Source organism: Thamnophis elegans, chromosome 3 (genome assembly GCF_009769535.1).
Source record: "Thamnophis elegans isolate rThaEle1 chromosome 3, rThaEle1.pri, whole genome shotgun sequence".
In the NCBI taxonomy this organism is placed as follows: domain Eukaryota; kingdom Metazoa; phylum Chordata; class Lepidosauria; order Squamata; family Colubridae; genus Thamnophis; species Thamnophis elegans.
Window position 1 is genome coordinate 41,547,959 of NC_045543.1, and position 13,629 is coordinate 41,561,587.

Here is a 13,629-nt window from a genome sequence, read left to right on the forward strand (position 1 = left end):
GGGCATATATAATCAAATGGTTTCATAACATTTCCAAAAATTGTTTCCTTTTTTTAAAAAAAATAGGATGTTAAGATTAATATCATCTCCTTATTGCTCCCCCACACACCTGCCCAATAACTGTTACTAATTTTTCAGGGTAAATAAGAAGACGCATATTTACAAACTAGCATATTTTCTTAAGAGTGGAAAGCCTTTTATGGAGTAACTGGAATCACCTTCCCTTCACCTAGGTCTAAGTCTTCCAAGGACCAGGTCAAATGCTATCTTTGATACAGTTTCCTCTGTCCCTCTTGGCTTCTATTGGGTTACAATATAATCCCATCATTAGATGCTAATCCTAACCCCGCCTGCGGGAACAGTAGATTCTGTTTATCCCACTCTGGAATCAGTCCAGAAGTTCTTGTCTTTTCTTCTGTTTAAGTGGCTGATCCAATATAGGTACAGACTATGAAAGCCTGAATAATTCGTGGCAGGAGTTTTTGTTTGTTTTACTAAAAAGCAAATGTGCTTATCTGCAACTCTCTTTCTATTCTCACTCAGTTTGTACTAATTTTACAGGGAAGAAAAAGGCTATTTATTGGTTTATGCTTCTTCAGGCTGCTGCTGCTGCTGCTAATGTTCATGATGATATACTTTATTCATTAAACATGAAACCCATCAACTGAACATTCAAAAACGCATCGCAAATACCATTGACTGGTGCTAATGGTTGATGCGAGTTGCTGCCAGCATCCTAGATATCAATTTAGTACCTTCTTAAGATATACGATGTTCCAAGTAGCAGAGTTTTTTGTAGCTCCACTGGTGTTATTGCAGGAAGCTGAAATTTCTTGATGTGTTTTATAAAATTCTTGGACATGGTACCAAGTGCCCCGATGACAATGGGTATCACTGTATTTATTTATTTATTTATTATTGATGCAACAGCAATGCATGTGTCTCACCCCTCTTTTTTACAGTATTCTGTTGTTCAGAATGGCAAGACATTCATCAGTTTGGATTTGCTGGCTTCACCCAGGAACAAAAATACCATATGCATCAAGGAGTTGCAATATATGAAGGTGTACTGTATGTAATTCCGTGAGTTTATTTGGGAAGGAAATTGTCAGTAAAAAATGCTAAGTTCATTAGCAATAATAATGTGTGAGGTCAACTACATTACCAGTCATTTTCATTTATTTGAGAAATAATTTGAATAACTACATCTGCAGCTCATATTCGGCCTAATCTCGCTATCCCTAGTGATGGTGGGGGGATTATTCTAGAAAAGCATTTTATTTGATCTGTTATTATACATTCAATGCAGGACATTGTTATGTACTGTATGAAAACTTGCCATAAAGAGGAAGATAAGGATTTGATTGCCACAGCGGGAGCCTAAATTCTTTTAAGTAAAAATGCTCTTTTCTTTTGATTGTGCTAATGTTCCCTTTGCAGTGAAATTTCCTCAAGCACCAGGAACTCTTGCATAAGCCTCCACGGCAGTAAGGGCTAACCTTTTTGTTGTTGAGTTCTGAAGGTGCGTGTGCCTGCACCCATAATACAATATGCATATGACATCCCCCCCCCACTCCACCATGCATGCCCCCCGCACATGCACATGCAACCCTCCTGCACTCCCCCACCCCTCTGCGCATGTACACCACCACCCCATGCCCATTTTTGGCTTCCAGGTTTGTGCAGGAGCCTTTTCAGGCCCAAAATGGGGTGCGGGGGGGTGGGGGGCTGCGTTCCCCCTGTTTTGGGCCTGGAAGGCCTGCACCAATTTGGAAGCCAAAATGGGGTATGTGGTGCGTGCAAGGCCTCAAAGTGCAATGTGAGTATTTCTCCATGCACGCCCCCTTCCCCCCCCATGCATGCGCATGCACGTCCCCCAAATACGCCCCGCCCCCTACGCATGAGTGGCAGAGACCTGAAGACCAGCTGGTCGGTGGGAGGCGCACGCATATGTGTGATGGAACTGGGCTGGGGTGATGGCTGGCATGTCCGCAGAGAGGGCTGTACGTGCCACCTGTGGCACACATGCCATAGATTCACTATCACAGCTTTATGATGTCCACCAATTTATTCACCTGACATCTGTATTCCTACTTTGGAGCCTGATAGTTTACCCTTACAGGGTTTTCATATGACTTAGGGTGTTTCTCCATTTGTATCTAAAAATGGCATAAACATGCCCTGGCAACATCTTTTTTCTAATGTATTCCTTTGATGTTGCCTTCTTCTTGTCCCAACCCTTTTAGTGAGTCTTAAGTCATCTTTACCTCTTCTAGGTTTGCCACACTATTTTCCACCTTATTTTGACACATTCCAAGGATAGCTTTGAAAGTGGATTAAATCTTTGAGGTTTGGGTGTGCTTAAGTCAGAGAGATGGCCACATCTGGAACAGAAGCAATAGAAGCAAAATAGGCTACAGAGATAGCCAATCCAGTATGGTCCAGTTTTCCTGCCATTCAAGCATGGGTGGAGATAACAGCAAATAAACAATGGGGAAAATTCCTTTGTATATTATGTGTTCAGTATATTTTCTGAACTTAGAAAAACAGGTCAGTTCAATAACTAAGCACATTACATAAACATAGCCATTATCTCTACTGTCAGAGACCTGATGTCAGCCTCTGCTTTGCTGTTGCTTCGGCTGTCATGAAACGGGGAGGTGGGGAATGGTATTTGGGAGGGGTTACTCATTGTGCTGGAGGAAGGTTCTGGAGTTCACCGGCTGATCGGACTACGCATGCGTGGGAGTTTCCCGCCAGGACTAACGGCACCGACATTCCATCTTCGTGATGCCTTTTGAAGTTATCTCGCACCTGACACTTGGGAGAATTATGATTGGACTGTAACTGTGATGCCAAGGGGAGGGGAATGGGGTATTCTATATATCAATCGCTTTCGCGCCTAAATATTCAGATTTCGCTTCGCTATGCCTTTAATCATTTTTAATTAGTAAAAGTACACTTGATTTCCACACATGGAGTCTCGTGGTCTTTCTTTCCTAATTATTTAATGGAGAGGTGCTGACACCTACACAGGTAGTCCTTGACTTATGATCAATTGCTTAGCAACTGTTCCAAGTTACAATGGACCTCCCTGGGGAGTACTGTTACAACCAATATTCAAAGTTCCCTCCTTTCACACCCATGGTCATGTGACCACACTTCAAGAGCTAGGCAACAGACCCACATTACTAGCTGTTTGTAGCATCCTGCAGTCACCTGACCTTGTTTTATGATGGTTTTGCTGAAAATTGGCATTTACTTCTGGTTTTTGGCAAAACCAGTCTGTAACGAACTATTGATTTACTTAACAACCAACGCAAAAAAGATCACAAAATTGGGTTGGCGATGTGGGTGACCTGATTTATGACCGTCATGATCTACAACTGCAATGGGCAGACTCTATTATGGTCATAACTCAAAGACTACCTATAGTAGTTTTTCAGTGTAAAAATAGTTTGCAGGAGATCTGTATATTTATATTGTTTTTGCAATCTTTAAATGCTTTTGTGGCGTTTCAAAAAAACATACATTATAGCAAGGAAAAAATTTTCAAATCACTTCAGTTCAATACAAATGACAGAACTATTCATTGTTCTATATCTGCTAGATGTTTTATACTACATTTAAATTAATTTTATATTTGATTATTATTACTCATGATATTAATTTTGCTATTTGCTCTTTAAACTGCTCAAAGCATTATCTGTTGATAGGGAAGCATTGAATGAATCATTATTGTCCATGTCCAGCCTAACCTGGACTTAAAAGACTGCCTATATCAGTGAAACAAAATTCTTGGAAGGAAAAATATACACGCTTTTCAAAACTTGTCATATCAGATTAGCTAGAGAACTTAGAATGTCTAAATCATCCCAATATACTTTTTGAGAGGCGAATAGGTTTTCTTCTCGTGGTATTCAGACCATCAGGATCTTCCAGTCATGCCACTGTCTTCCTTACAGTGGCATCTGAAACTAGCAAGTTCTTTTTTCTAAAACAATTTTGCTGATCGGTACTCTGATGTCCCTACCTTACAGGTATCATTGTTCAGTGTTTCTATTCCAGGGTTATTAATATCCCACAGTAAGATGGGTGGCAAATAAATTAACAAATAAACAGCGGGTTTGCTTCCCCTACCCTTTCTGCCCCTCACACTTATTACTACAGATCTTTTCCTTTTAAAACTTAGTGAGATCAGCTGTTCAGAAGCAAGCTTAGATCCGGGTACTGGTTCACCTGAAATGGCAGGCTAGAGAATATTATCATAGAAAAATGGCAGGAATGGTGTGAGGTCCTTAACTCCCTTCTTTTCAACCTTCCTCTCACCTTCATCACCAATCTTCGCGATTCCTCACTCTCTGCTATGTTGCCAGCCACATGTTTTTCATTACAGAAGTCAATTAGTTTCAATGGGAAATGCAAAGAAAAAATAGCTGGAAAAGATAAAGTATCATCTCCAACCTGCTGTACCTCTCATCCGGACCACTACTTCCCAGAGTTAAACTGCTGTTCTGTTCAAAATATTTACTTTGACCTCAGTTTCACTTGCATCCTACTTAATTTTGACTTAAAAAACATTCTTTCAAAAAAAAATCCCTGTATTTCCAAAATCAAAATTGAACAATGCAAATACATCCAAATTTCTGGAGTCTGTGTTTCTGTTACTTTCTGTTAACCCAAGCAATTGCAGAGGAAAAAAAGAATATAGTACTCTGGGTCCTGAATACTACCTTCTGAGAAAAAAGATTTTTAAAAGCACATTATTAGACTATCTAGAAGAGGGGTTTCAAACTCAAAGCCCAGGGGCCAGATGCAACCTACAGGATGCTTAGATCTGGCCCATGGGGCCACTCTAGAAACAGCAAAAGACCGGCCCACGGTGCCTCTGCCAGTGCAAATGGAACTCGTGAGGGCCACGCAGCACTCCCTGGCTCTATTTTTGGCTGTGATGGCCTCCTGCCACCCTCTGCCAGTGAAAACGGAGCTCAGGGGGGTGCCCCCGAGCTGTTTTCACTGGCAGAGGGCGGCAGGAGGCCATCGCAGCTGAAAACGGTACTCAGGAGCCCATTTTTGCTGGCAGAGCCCTAGGGCCAGCACAGATGGTCCCGACACACCCACCCTGGCCAAACACAATCCTGATGCGGCCCTCAATAAAATTGAGTTTGACACCCCTGATCTAGAACCTGACTATCAATCTGTTTTGGAATACATAGCTTGAACAAAGAACTCATAGTAATTCTGCTTCTTAACATTTACCTGTTTTTCTGTGCTTTTTAAGATAATAATTCTGATTACCCTGGGTTCTTTAACTGTACATTTCCCTTTCTGTAATCCAGATGTCTAGCATGGATTGTCTGTTTTCATGCATTCCATCCCAAAGCTCACACAAATGAATTTTATTATTTTTCCACTTTTGATTCCTTCAAAAATGGAGGTGGAGGAAAGCTGGAAGGAAGATATTTAAAATTAATATAACACTTTAAAAGTAATACCGTGTTTCCCCAAAAATAAGACAGGGTCTTATAATCTTTTGAACCCCAAAATAAGCACTTGGCCTTATTTTCTGGGAGGTCTTCTTATTTTTGAGGTGCAGGAGATGGCGAGGATGGTTACCTCATGGCTGCTGCTGTAGGTTGCAATATTTTCGGGGAGGACTTATTTTTTGAGGGAAGGCTTATTTTAGTGCATGTACTCAAAAGCCCAATTGGGCTTATTATCTGGGGAGGTCTTATTTTAAGGGAAATAGGGTACAAGTACATTTTATATTATCCCTGTTCCACTCAGAAGAGCCCTGTAATGGTCGATCTGTATTAACATGTCTATATTGCAGATGAAGGCTTCTGAATGAGAGGAACTAGTGCCCTCTGATAATATGACTGATCTGAACAGAAGATTTGTGTCTCAGTCTGTTTTAGCTATAATGTTACATTAGTTTACAAGCTTGGCATCTTTATTGGGACATCATGATATTCGGGTTTAAATAGTAGATGAAGTCCAGGAGTATCACTCTCTGATTCATACTTTGTGAGCCATAAAGAAGCAACTCTTTAACTCAGGAGTTGCAAAACTTCTCAGGCTGCCCACTTGTACAAGTCACTCAAGAGCAGCTGCAAAAGACCAGGTTGCACTGAATGTGATCAGAACTCATCTCTGACTCTCAGCCTCCTGGATTTCACTCCAGACTTAGAGTCCAATTTAATATTTCGGCTTGTGGATCTAGCTCTTCCCTTTGGAGCAGGAGGCTCTGGTGAATCCCCACTTTTAGGTTCAAAATTGTTGTCCTTCGTGTCTTCTTGATGTGACTGTTCCTGCTCTGCTTCTTTCTGTCTCATCAGCTTTTCTGCTTGACCCCGTTCCTACAACCAGAAAGAACATAGGAAGTGAAAAAAGAAAGGAGAGGCCTGTTAGAAAAGCACTTTACCATTTGATGGTCTCCTTCTTACTATCACCTATTCTCAATATTTGTATGGGAAATAATGTAATTTCAAATCAAGACAGTTGGAAATTTATCCAGTGATTCTGTTCTTACATTTCCTCACTGTAGCCTTATTGGCAGCTATTACTTTTTATTTTGCCTTTTTATTTTGGGTCCATTTCCACCCCTTCACGCTCTTCTTTGCTTGGTTACCTGCTCCTCATGCTCCTGAGATAGGGTATACCAGAGGGCGATAGCGCAGCGCCTCCCACGGGTCACAGCCCACACGCCATGGGGATTCTCTTCACCAGAGCTGAAGGCCACCAGCCTCCCGCATTTAGGGCGCACTTGAGCCTGCCAAAAAGAGGGAGAAATGATAAATCAACAGTTCTCCCCTTCCTTGCTATAGAATTCTCCCAAGGTCATACAATGACTGTCAGTTACACTATAGATGAGAAAACATTTTCTTGTTTTGAAGACAAGAAGAGAATTGCTCAAAGCCAGTACAGAGGAAGTTAATGTATTTTCCAACAAAAATGTGGCTGAATTTGCCTGATTGCTCAGTTTGTTAGGGACAAATGCTGTGAATTCAGTTCCAGTTATCCTTCCTTCTCTCCTAATCCCATATCCAAGGCTTGAGGCAGACTCACTGTAAGGGTGACAGCATCCATCTCAGTGAAGAAGAGATTTCCCCCTTGGAAGTCTTCATTCAGGTAAAGGATTGCACTGTAGAGAAATGAGAAAATAAAGAAAGCTAAAGGGTACCTGAGCAGTTTTCCATGACCCTTCCTCCACCTTAAATAATCAAGCTTCATATTTAAATTGCCAGAGATTTACATTCTTTTAAGAGAGAGTTTCCACAAAGGATGTTGCTAGAGCAGATTCAAAGGTTAACCTGGGAAAACATTGTGTTTCTAATAAAGATCAAATAAATTATTCAGGGAAATGTACGGGATCTGAAGCAGCCTTCTTCAAACTGTTCCCCTCCAAATGCGTTGCACTACAACAACCAGCAATGTAATCTGGATGCCAACACATTAGAAAACGTTCATCTATATTCAGAGCCAGTGACAACTGTCAAATCCACTTTCTCTTTCTGTTCTATGCGCGCGTTCTGTGTGTGCTCTTCATTTATTGTCAGCAGTTAGTTGAAAGCAAAGCTGATCTATCTGTGAGCTCTCTTTGACATTCCCTGTTTACTATTCTGCTTGTTTGTTATTTGGAGAACTGCAGTATGGATATTTTCCACACCACCCACTCCTGTTACATGCTTTATTGCAAAAAATATATAAAAATCCATTATATCTTGGATATAATGCCTGTACCAGCAGGCATTAATACGGGGGATTAATTTAAATTTGCATGCCTAAAAAGAAAACATACTTAATGAAATACCTTGCATGGGAAGAAGAAAATATATACTGTTGTCCCTACCTTCCTACCATGTCTTATTTCTCCAATGATTTTGCTTTTATTCTTCTAAGCTTTCACAGGGAGCTACCCAATCTCTCTCATTCTCTCCATCAAAACATGGGGAGCAAGTGAGCATAAGTTCATTTTAAACATGTCTGAAGTTCTTCATCAATTTGCAGTAACAGCTTAAAAAAAACCAGCATTCCAAAATTCAAAATATTCCAACCATATGAGCTTCTGGAAGAGAGCCAACAGCAATGTGGAATGATCTACTCTGCAGGGATCATTTCCCTGCCATGTCTTACATTGTTCTCTTCCTCAGCAGCAGCAGCACACATTAATTAAAGCAAGGATCAGCTTGACATGAAAATCAGTTTCATTCTCAGACTCCTTCCACACAGCCAATGGCTACCGTTCCACACACATATTTTCATGCTGCTGTATGGCATGAAAATAAGAGAATTGCTCAAGCTCTCAAGGCTGTTTGGCATTTGGCAGAGATTCCCAACTTCTCCTTTAGCTATCCAATTAGAGAGCACCAGAAACAAGAGGCAGTCCCAGCTGTGCTCTTCGCTTTGGTGTATTATCTCCTTACATTGAGAAAAGAAGGGAGGGAAAAAAGAAACCAGCCATTATTATGGGAGGAACAGAGCTACGTTTGATGAGGAAGAAGAGGAAGAATAAACCTGCAAGTTAATAAGAATCCCAGAACAGGGTTAGGCAAAAGTTACAACAGGGCGCATCTCTTGCCCAGCAGCTCTAGAGGAAGAATGCTAAAACAATAATCACAGCCGTTCCTTCTTACACAGAAGCCAAATTAACTTGCAGAGTTAATTGGCTCAGTTTCTAATGAGCAGAGAGTTTGATTAAGAATACACAAGGGTGACACCAATCTTAAACTTGTTGCTCTCTTGAGCATGGAAAAAGCATCACTGTACACTTCTACTCTAACCATAAAACTATGAATGGCAAGAGGTCTCTTTGTAGTTTCAGACTAAGAAGCAAAATACATTGGCAGTGATTCAGTTCTTTTCTTTTGCTAGTTTAATGAATTCCATGATAAAAAGAATTGTTTGCCAGGTAGACTGTCAACTGATACATGCACAAAGCAGTGTTTCTTTTAGCTTAGATGAGTAAGATAGAAACAAATGGCATGAAGAAAAGCTTAAAGTATTTTGAAATTCTAGAATTCTATTTTGAAAAATGCTATAAGGTTCATGAGGAGGAGAACAATGCTATTACATGCAGTGGTGGGACCCTGCTGGTTTAGCCACTAATTCGGTGATTGTATGCTTCGCTCTGCACATGTGCACAGTTTTAACAAAACATACCTTCCGTGTTACTTCTGAGGAGTAACACAGCTGAGGCATGGCAATCCACTCTGCCGCACAAATCAGCTGAGATGATATAGGTAAGCAGGGGCAGGCAGGTGGGCCTGCCTGATTGTCAGAGCTAACCAGTTTGCTCCCCACCTGATTGTCAGAGCTACCAGTTCGCTTGAACCAGTTCGAACTGGCTGAATCCCACCCCTGATTATATGCCTCCTCAAAATAACTAAATTTGGAGGTAGGGGTGAAGACTATCACTCCAGTCCCATATGACTAAAGCCTGCAAGAGCAAAGCAATAGGAAATACCCACGCATTTGCCAATTAGAATCATTATGACTAACTATGTAAAACTCTCCTACCAGTTCATTTACTGAAAATATTTCTATATACAAAATTGCAGGTAGTCCCAAAATTTTGACCACAATTGGGATAAAAATTTCCATTGCTGAACAAGGTTGTTGTTAAGTGAGCAATATGTACAGCTAGTAATTGGCTCAGAATTGAATTTAAAAATACTAAAATCGTCTTTAGATAGTGAAGTAGTCACCTTTCCATCCCACGGCTCCAAATTAAGAATTGTCAATGAACCTCAGTTGAATTTATGGCATCTGCTTCCCTTTCTATTCTGATAGAAAGAAAGAGGGCGAGAGCAGGTATTGAATTCTTTCTATTAATAGCCAGAAATAATATGGAATAGAAAATATCTCTTCTTGGATAAACCATACTATTGGATAATTTTTTTCACTATTGGATAATGTATAGTTAAAATACATAATTTTTGTGATGCAAAGTTATTATAATATGAATTTATCCAACAAAAATTTGGTAAGCCTTTTAAACATCCACAAAATTATTTTTGTTAAAACACCTATTATTTTTTTTACTAAAAATGGTTATCTTTTTAAAAAATATGCACAGAGAGATACTTTAAATACCATAAGCCAGAAAAAATGCTCCATATCTGTTGTTATCATGTTATATTATATAATTGTATAAAATTGCCCACAATCTCTGGAATTGTGCACCCTTTGAAGGAAAAACTGTTTTTGGTTTTCAATTTTATTGTGGTCCGAGTGTTCGGTCTAACCGTTTTAGGACAAAGTCCCAATACGTGCCACCATTCCTACAAGGTTAGAGGACAGAAGTTTATGCAAGGCTAGTGTAGAGTCACATACAAGGTACAGTATACCTCTCAGTTCTGTAAAAGTGTGGCTTAATTTTGGTGTAAATCCTGCTCCAGGGGCTCTTCTTTCTGCAAATTGCTTGATATGGAAAAATCTCTATGGAACAGTTTCTATATAAAAAAAAGTCAAACCTTTTCTTTTGCTGGATTTGCACAAATTAATTTGTACTTATTATTTAATTAATTGATAAGAGCAGGAGCAATGTAAATAATCTACATATTAGCTTCATGTATAAAATAAACAGTAAGTTGTGAATAATATCAGAAGACTTCCTCTTTTCAAAGCTGTATGGGAATGGTCAGATGAAGAATTCACGGATCAACTTTCTCTATTGAGAAGCCGATTAGATAGATGTGTTGTTATAGAAATGGCTAGTTACTATGTATTATTATGAAAAAGTAAAAAGTTGAGGGTAGTTATGCTTTATTTTACTGCACCAAAGGAGTTAGAAGTCAATGCCTTTTTTCCCCTTTTTTCCTTGCTTTCCCCCACTATCCATTTCCCCTTTTCATGTCCTAATTTCCCTAATATTTGCTTTTGTATCTTCTTTGCATGTCATATTATTAATTTTATAAAACTAAAGACAAAGAGAAGGCAAAACAAGAGGACAAAGGTGCTCTACTGCCTTTGGACAATAGATGGCAGCACAAAGAATTGGCAATAGCAGTTGGAACCAAAGCACTAGCACTGCCCAGCACAAAGCAGAATGACAGAATAACAGAGTTGGAAGGGACCTAGTCCAACCTCTGCTCAAGCAGGAGACCCTATACCAATCTGGACAAATGGCTGTCCAATCTCTTCTTAAAAACCTCCAGTGATGGAGCACCCACAACATTTTGAAATGTTTCTATCTTTCTTTAATAGTTTTATTATGGTAAATAAAAAGACAGAAAAAGCAGTGAAGAACATGGGTTATAAATAGACAGGCATGTCGGTAAAACCTTTTGTATGGTCAAGCCAGGTTTTCAACACTGCAGTGTCTCCTGCCCAGCTCTTCTAGATACTAACAAGGAAAAGGAGAATCTTCTCATGGAGGAAGAAACTGTGTAGAACAGTAGCAAGTAGATTATTGACTATAATGATAAGTGACATCATACCAATGTCTGCAATGGAAGAGGCAATTGTGATGGAAGGTGTACTTGAGGAGAAGGGGGGAGTCTCAGCAAGAGCATTCGTGTTTTCCAGGGAGAAGATAATACATTCCAGAGAGAGGCCCAAAATAAAATAAAAAAACTATGTGGTCCTGAACTGGGTGTGGGATGGAGAAAGAGGTTCAGGGTAGCCACACTCTAGAACAGTGTTTCTCAACCTTGCCAATTTTAAGTTGTACAGACTTCTATTCTAGAATTCCCCTGGCTGGGGAATTCTGGGAGATGATATTCACAGAGCTTGAAGTTGCCAAAATAGAGAAACACTGCCCCAGTATCTACCAGTATATATATTCAATAGGTTAGAAGGTTATAGCTTTAGTCTGTCAAGATTCTGTCTACTAGATGCAAGCAAATACTTTAAACTTGTAAGGGTTTGGCTGAAGAATTCTGAAAGTTTAAATTCAGAAGTTTAAAGTTGCCAGGTTAGAATCCCCTGCAATAAAGAATCGGATTTGGTTGGATTTCACTGTGTTATCTTTGGGTATACTTGTAAGGTCAAGATGTTTGTGTTACCTTATAAGCATACCTACAATATTTCCATCCCAAGACAAGTTTCTTTTAAAAGCAACAGCATATAATATTGATATTTATTTATTAAACAAATTTCTATGGCCATCTAACTCACACATGGTGAATTCAAAACAATAAAAAGCCACAATTTTAAAAAACCCAAGCTTGCTGACAGAATCTTCCTGGCCTTTCAGAAATGTAACAAGGATGGGGCCAATCCTATCTCCACAGAAGGGAGCCAGTATAGAGAAGGCCCTTTTTCTTGGTACCACCAGATCAGGGGTGGGTTCTGCTAGTTCTAACCTCTTCTATAGAAGAGGTTCCACAAATCTACAGTGCCACTTAGAACCGGTTCCAGATCCCTCTCCCTGCCTGTCATGATGAAGAGCGAGAGGAGGAATTCTGGGAGTTGAAGTCCACAAGTCTTAAAGCTGTCAAGTTTGAATACCCCCGGGTTTTTTTCTCTAAAGGGTTAGGGGTGCAAGGCTCTTGTAACTTGACAGCTTTAAGACTTGTGTGCTTCAAATGCCAGAGTTTCTGAGCCAACATTTTGGTTGCTAAGCAAGAGCGTTGTTAAGTGAGTTTCACCACATTTTACAAGTTGGCCACGCCCACCCAGTCACATGGCTGGCAAGCCACTCCCACCCAGTCACATGGCCACCAAGCCACTCCCACAAAGCAGGCCACACCAACAGAAGAGGTTCTAAAAAATTTTGAAACCTACCACTGCACCAGATATATTTTCTTAATAGATGAGACATGCCCTGCCTTCCCATTTTGGTGGACCAGGTAGATGTAACTGAAAAAAGAGGGTCTTTAAAATGAATTTCAAATAAAAGAAATTCAAAATTCTTACATTAGTATCCAAGCAACCACTAATGACTACATCATTATAAACTGCCAGAAGCTTAAACAGTTCCAGTGGTTTATTGGTCACATCAACTAATCAGCATAAACTCCCTTCCTCCTTCCAAATGATTGAATGGGGTTTGCAAGTCTGTTTAAAATTTATCATCTTTAATTATAAATAAATAAATGAAATGTGTATCTAAATAATTTAACTACGACGGGCTCAGCATGAGATATGCTGAATATCAGTTTTCACTCTGAAACTATTACCTAAAGTCTCTGTGTATGTAGGCAGGGGGTTCTCTCCAGCAAGTGTTTCCTTCTGGATCCAAGAGACAATTATCAGCATGGACTGGATGGCTGAGATCCATGCGACCTTCCTGTTCTCCTAAGGAAGAACAACAAAAGTCATAACTGTTTTGTTCCCTTGACCAGCATTTTATTGCCCAATAGGCAAAAGAAACCCAAAGGCTGATTCCTTGTTTTCTTCTACAACTGCAGAATTTACAGTATATAATACTGGTAGTCCTTGACTTACAGCCATTCATTTAGTGACTGTTCAAACTTACTATAGCACTGCAAAAAGTGCCTAATGACCGGCCTGCAAATTTATAACCATTGCAGCATCCTCACAGTCAGGTGATCAAAATTCAAGCACTTGACAACCAGCATGTGTCTGAAGAAACACACCCGGATATACCTGGTATACCGTATTTTTCGGAGTATAAGACGCACCTTAATTTTGGGGGAGGAAAATAAGAAGAAAAAAAATTCT

At 39.8% G+C, this 13,629-nt stretch overlaps 1 protein-coding gene across 1 annotated transcript in view; it reads right to left on the reverse strand.

Annotated features, from left to right (window-relative positions):
- Positions 1-5,670: 5,670 nt before the first annotated feature.
- P3H3 (prolyl 3-hydroxylase 3) overlaps positions 5,671-13,629 on the reverse strand; it is a 29,140-nt gene continuing 21,181 nt past the window's right edge. Inside the window, exons 12-15 of the mRNA XM_032214079.1 lie at positions 13,125-13,242; positions 7,069-7,144; positions 6,632-6,772; positions 5,671-6,359 (exon numbers count right to left, since the gene is read on the reverse strand). Coding sequence (XP_032069970.1) covers positions 6,141-6,359; positions 6,632-6,772; positions 7,069-7,144; positions 13,125-13,242 — 554 coding nt within the window. The 3' untranslated portion in view covers positions 5,671-6,140. The remainder of the gene's footprint in view (positions 6,360-6,631; positions 6,773-7,068; positions 7,145-13,124; positions 13,243-13,629) is intronic.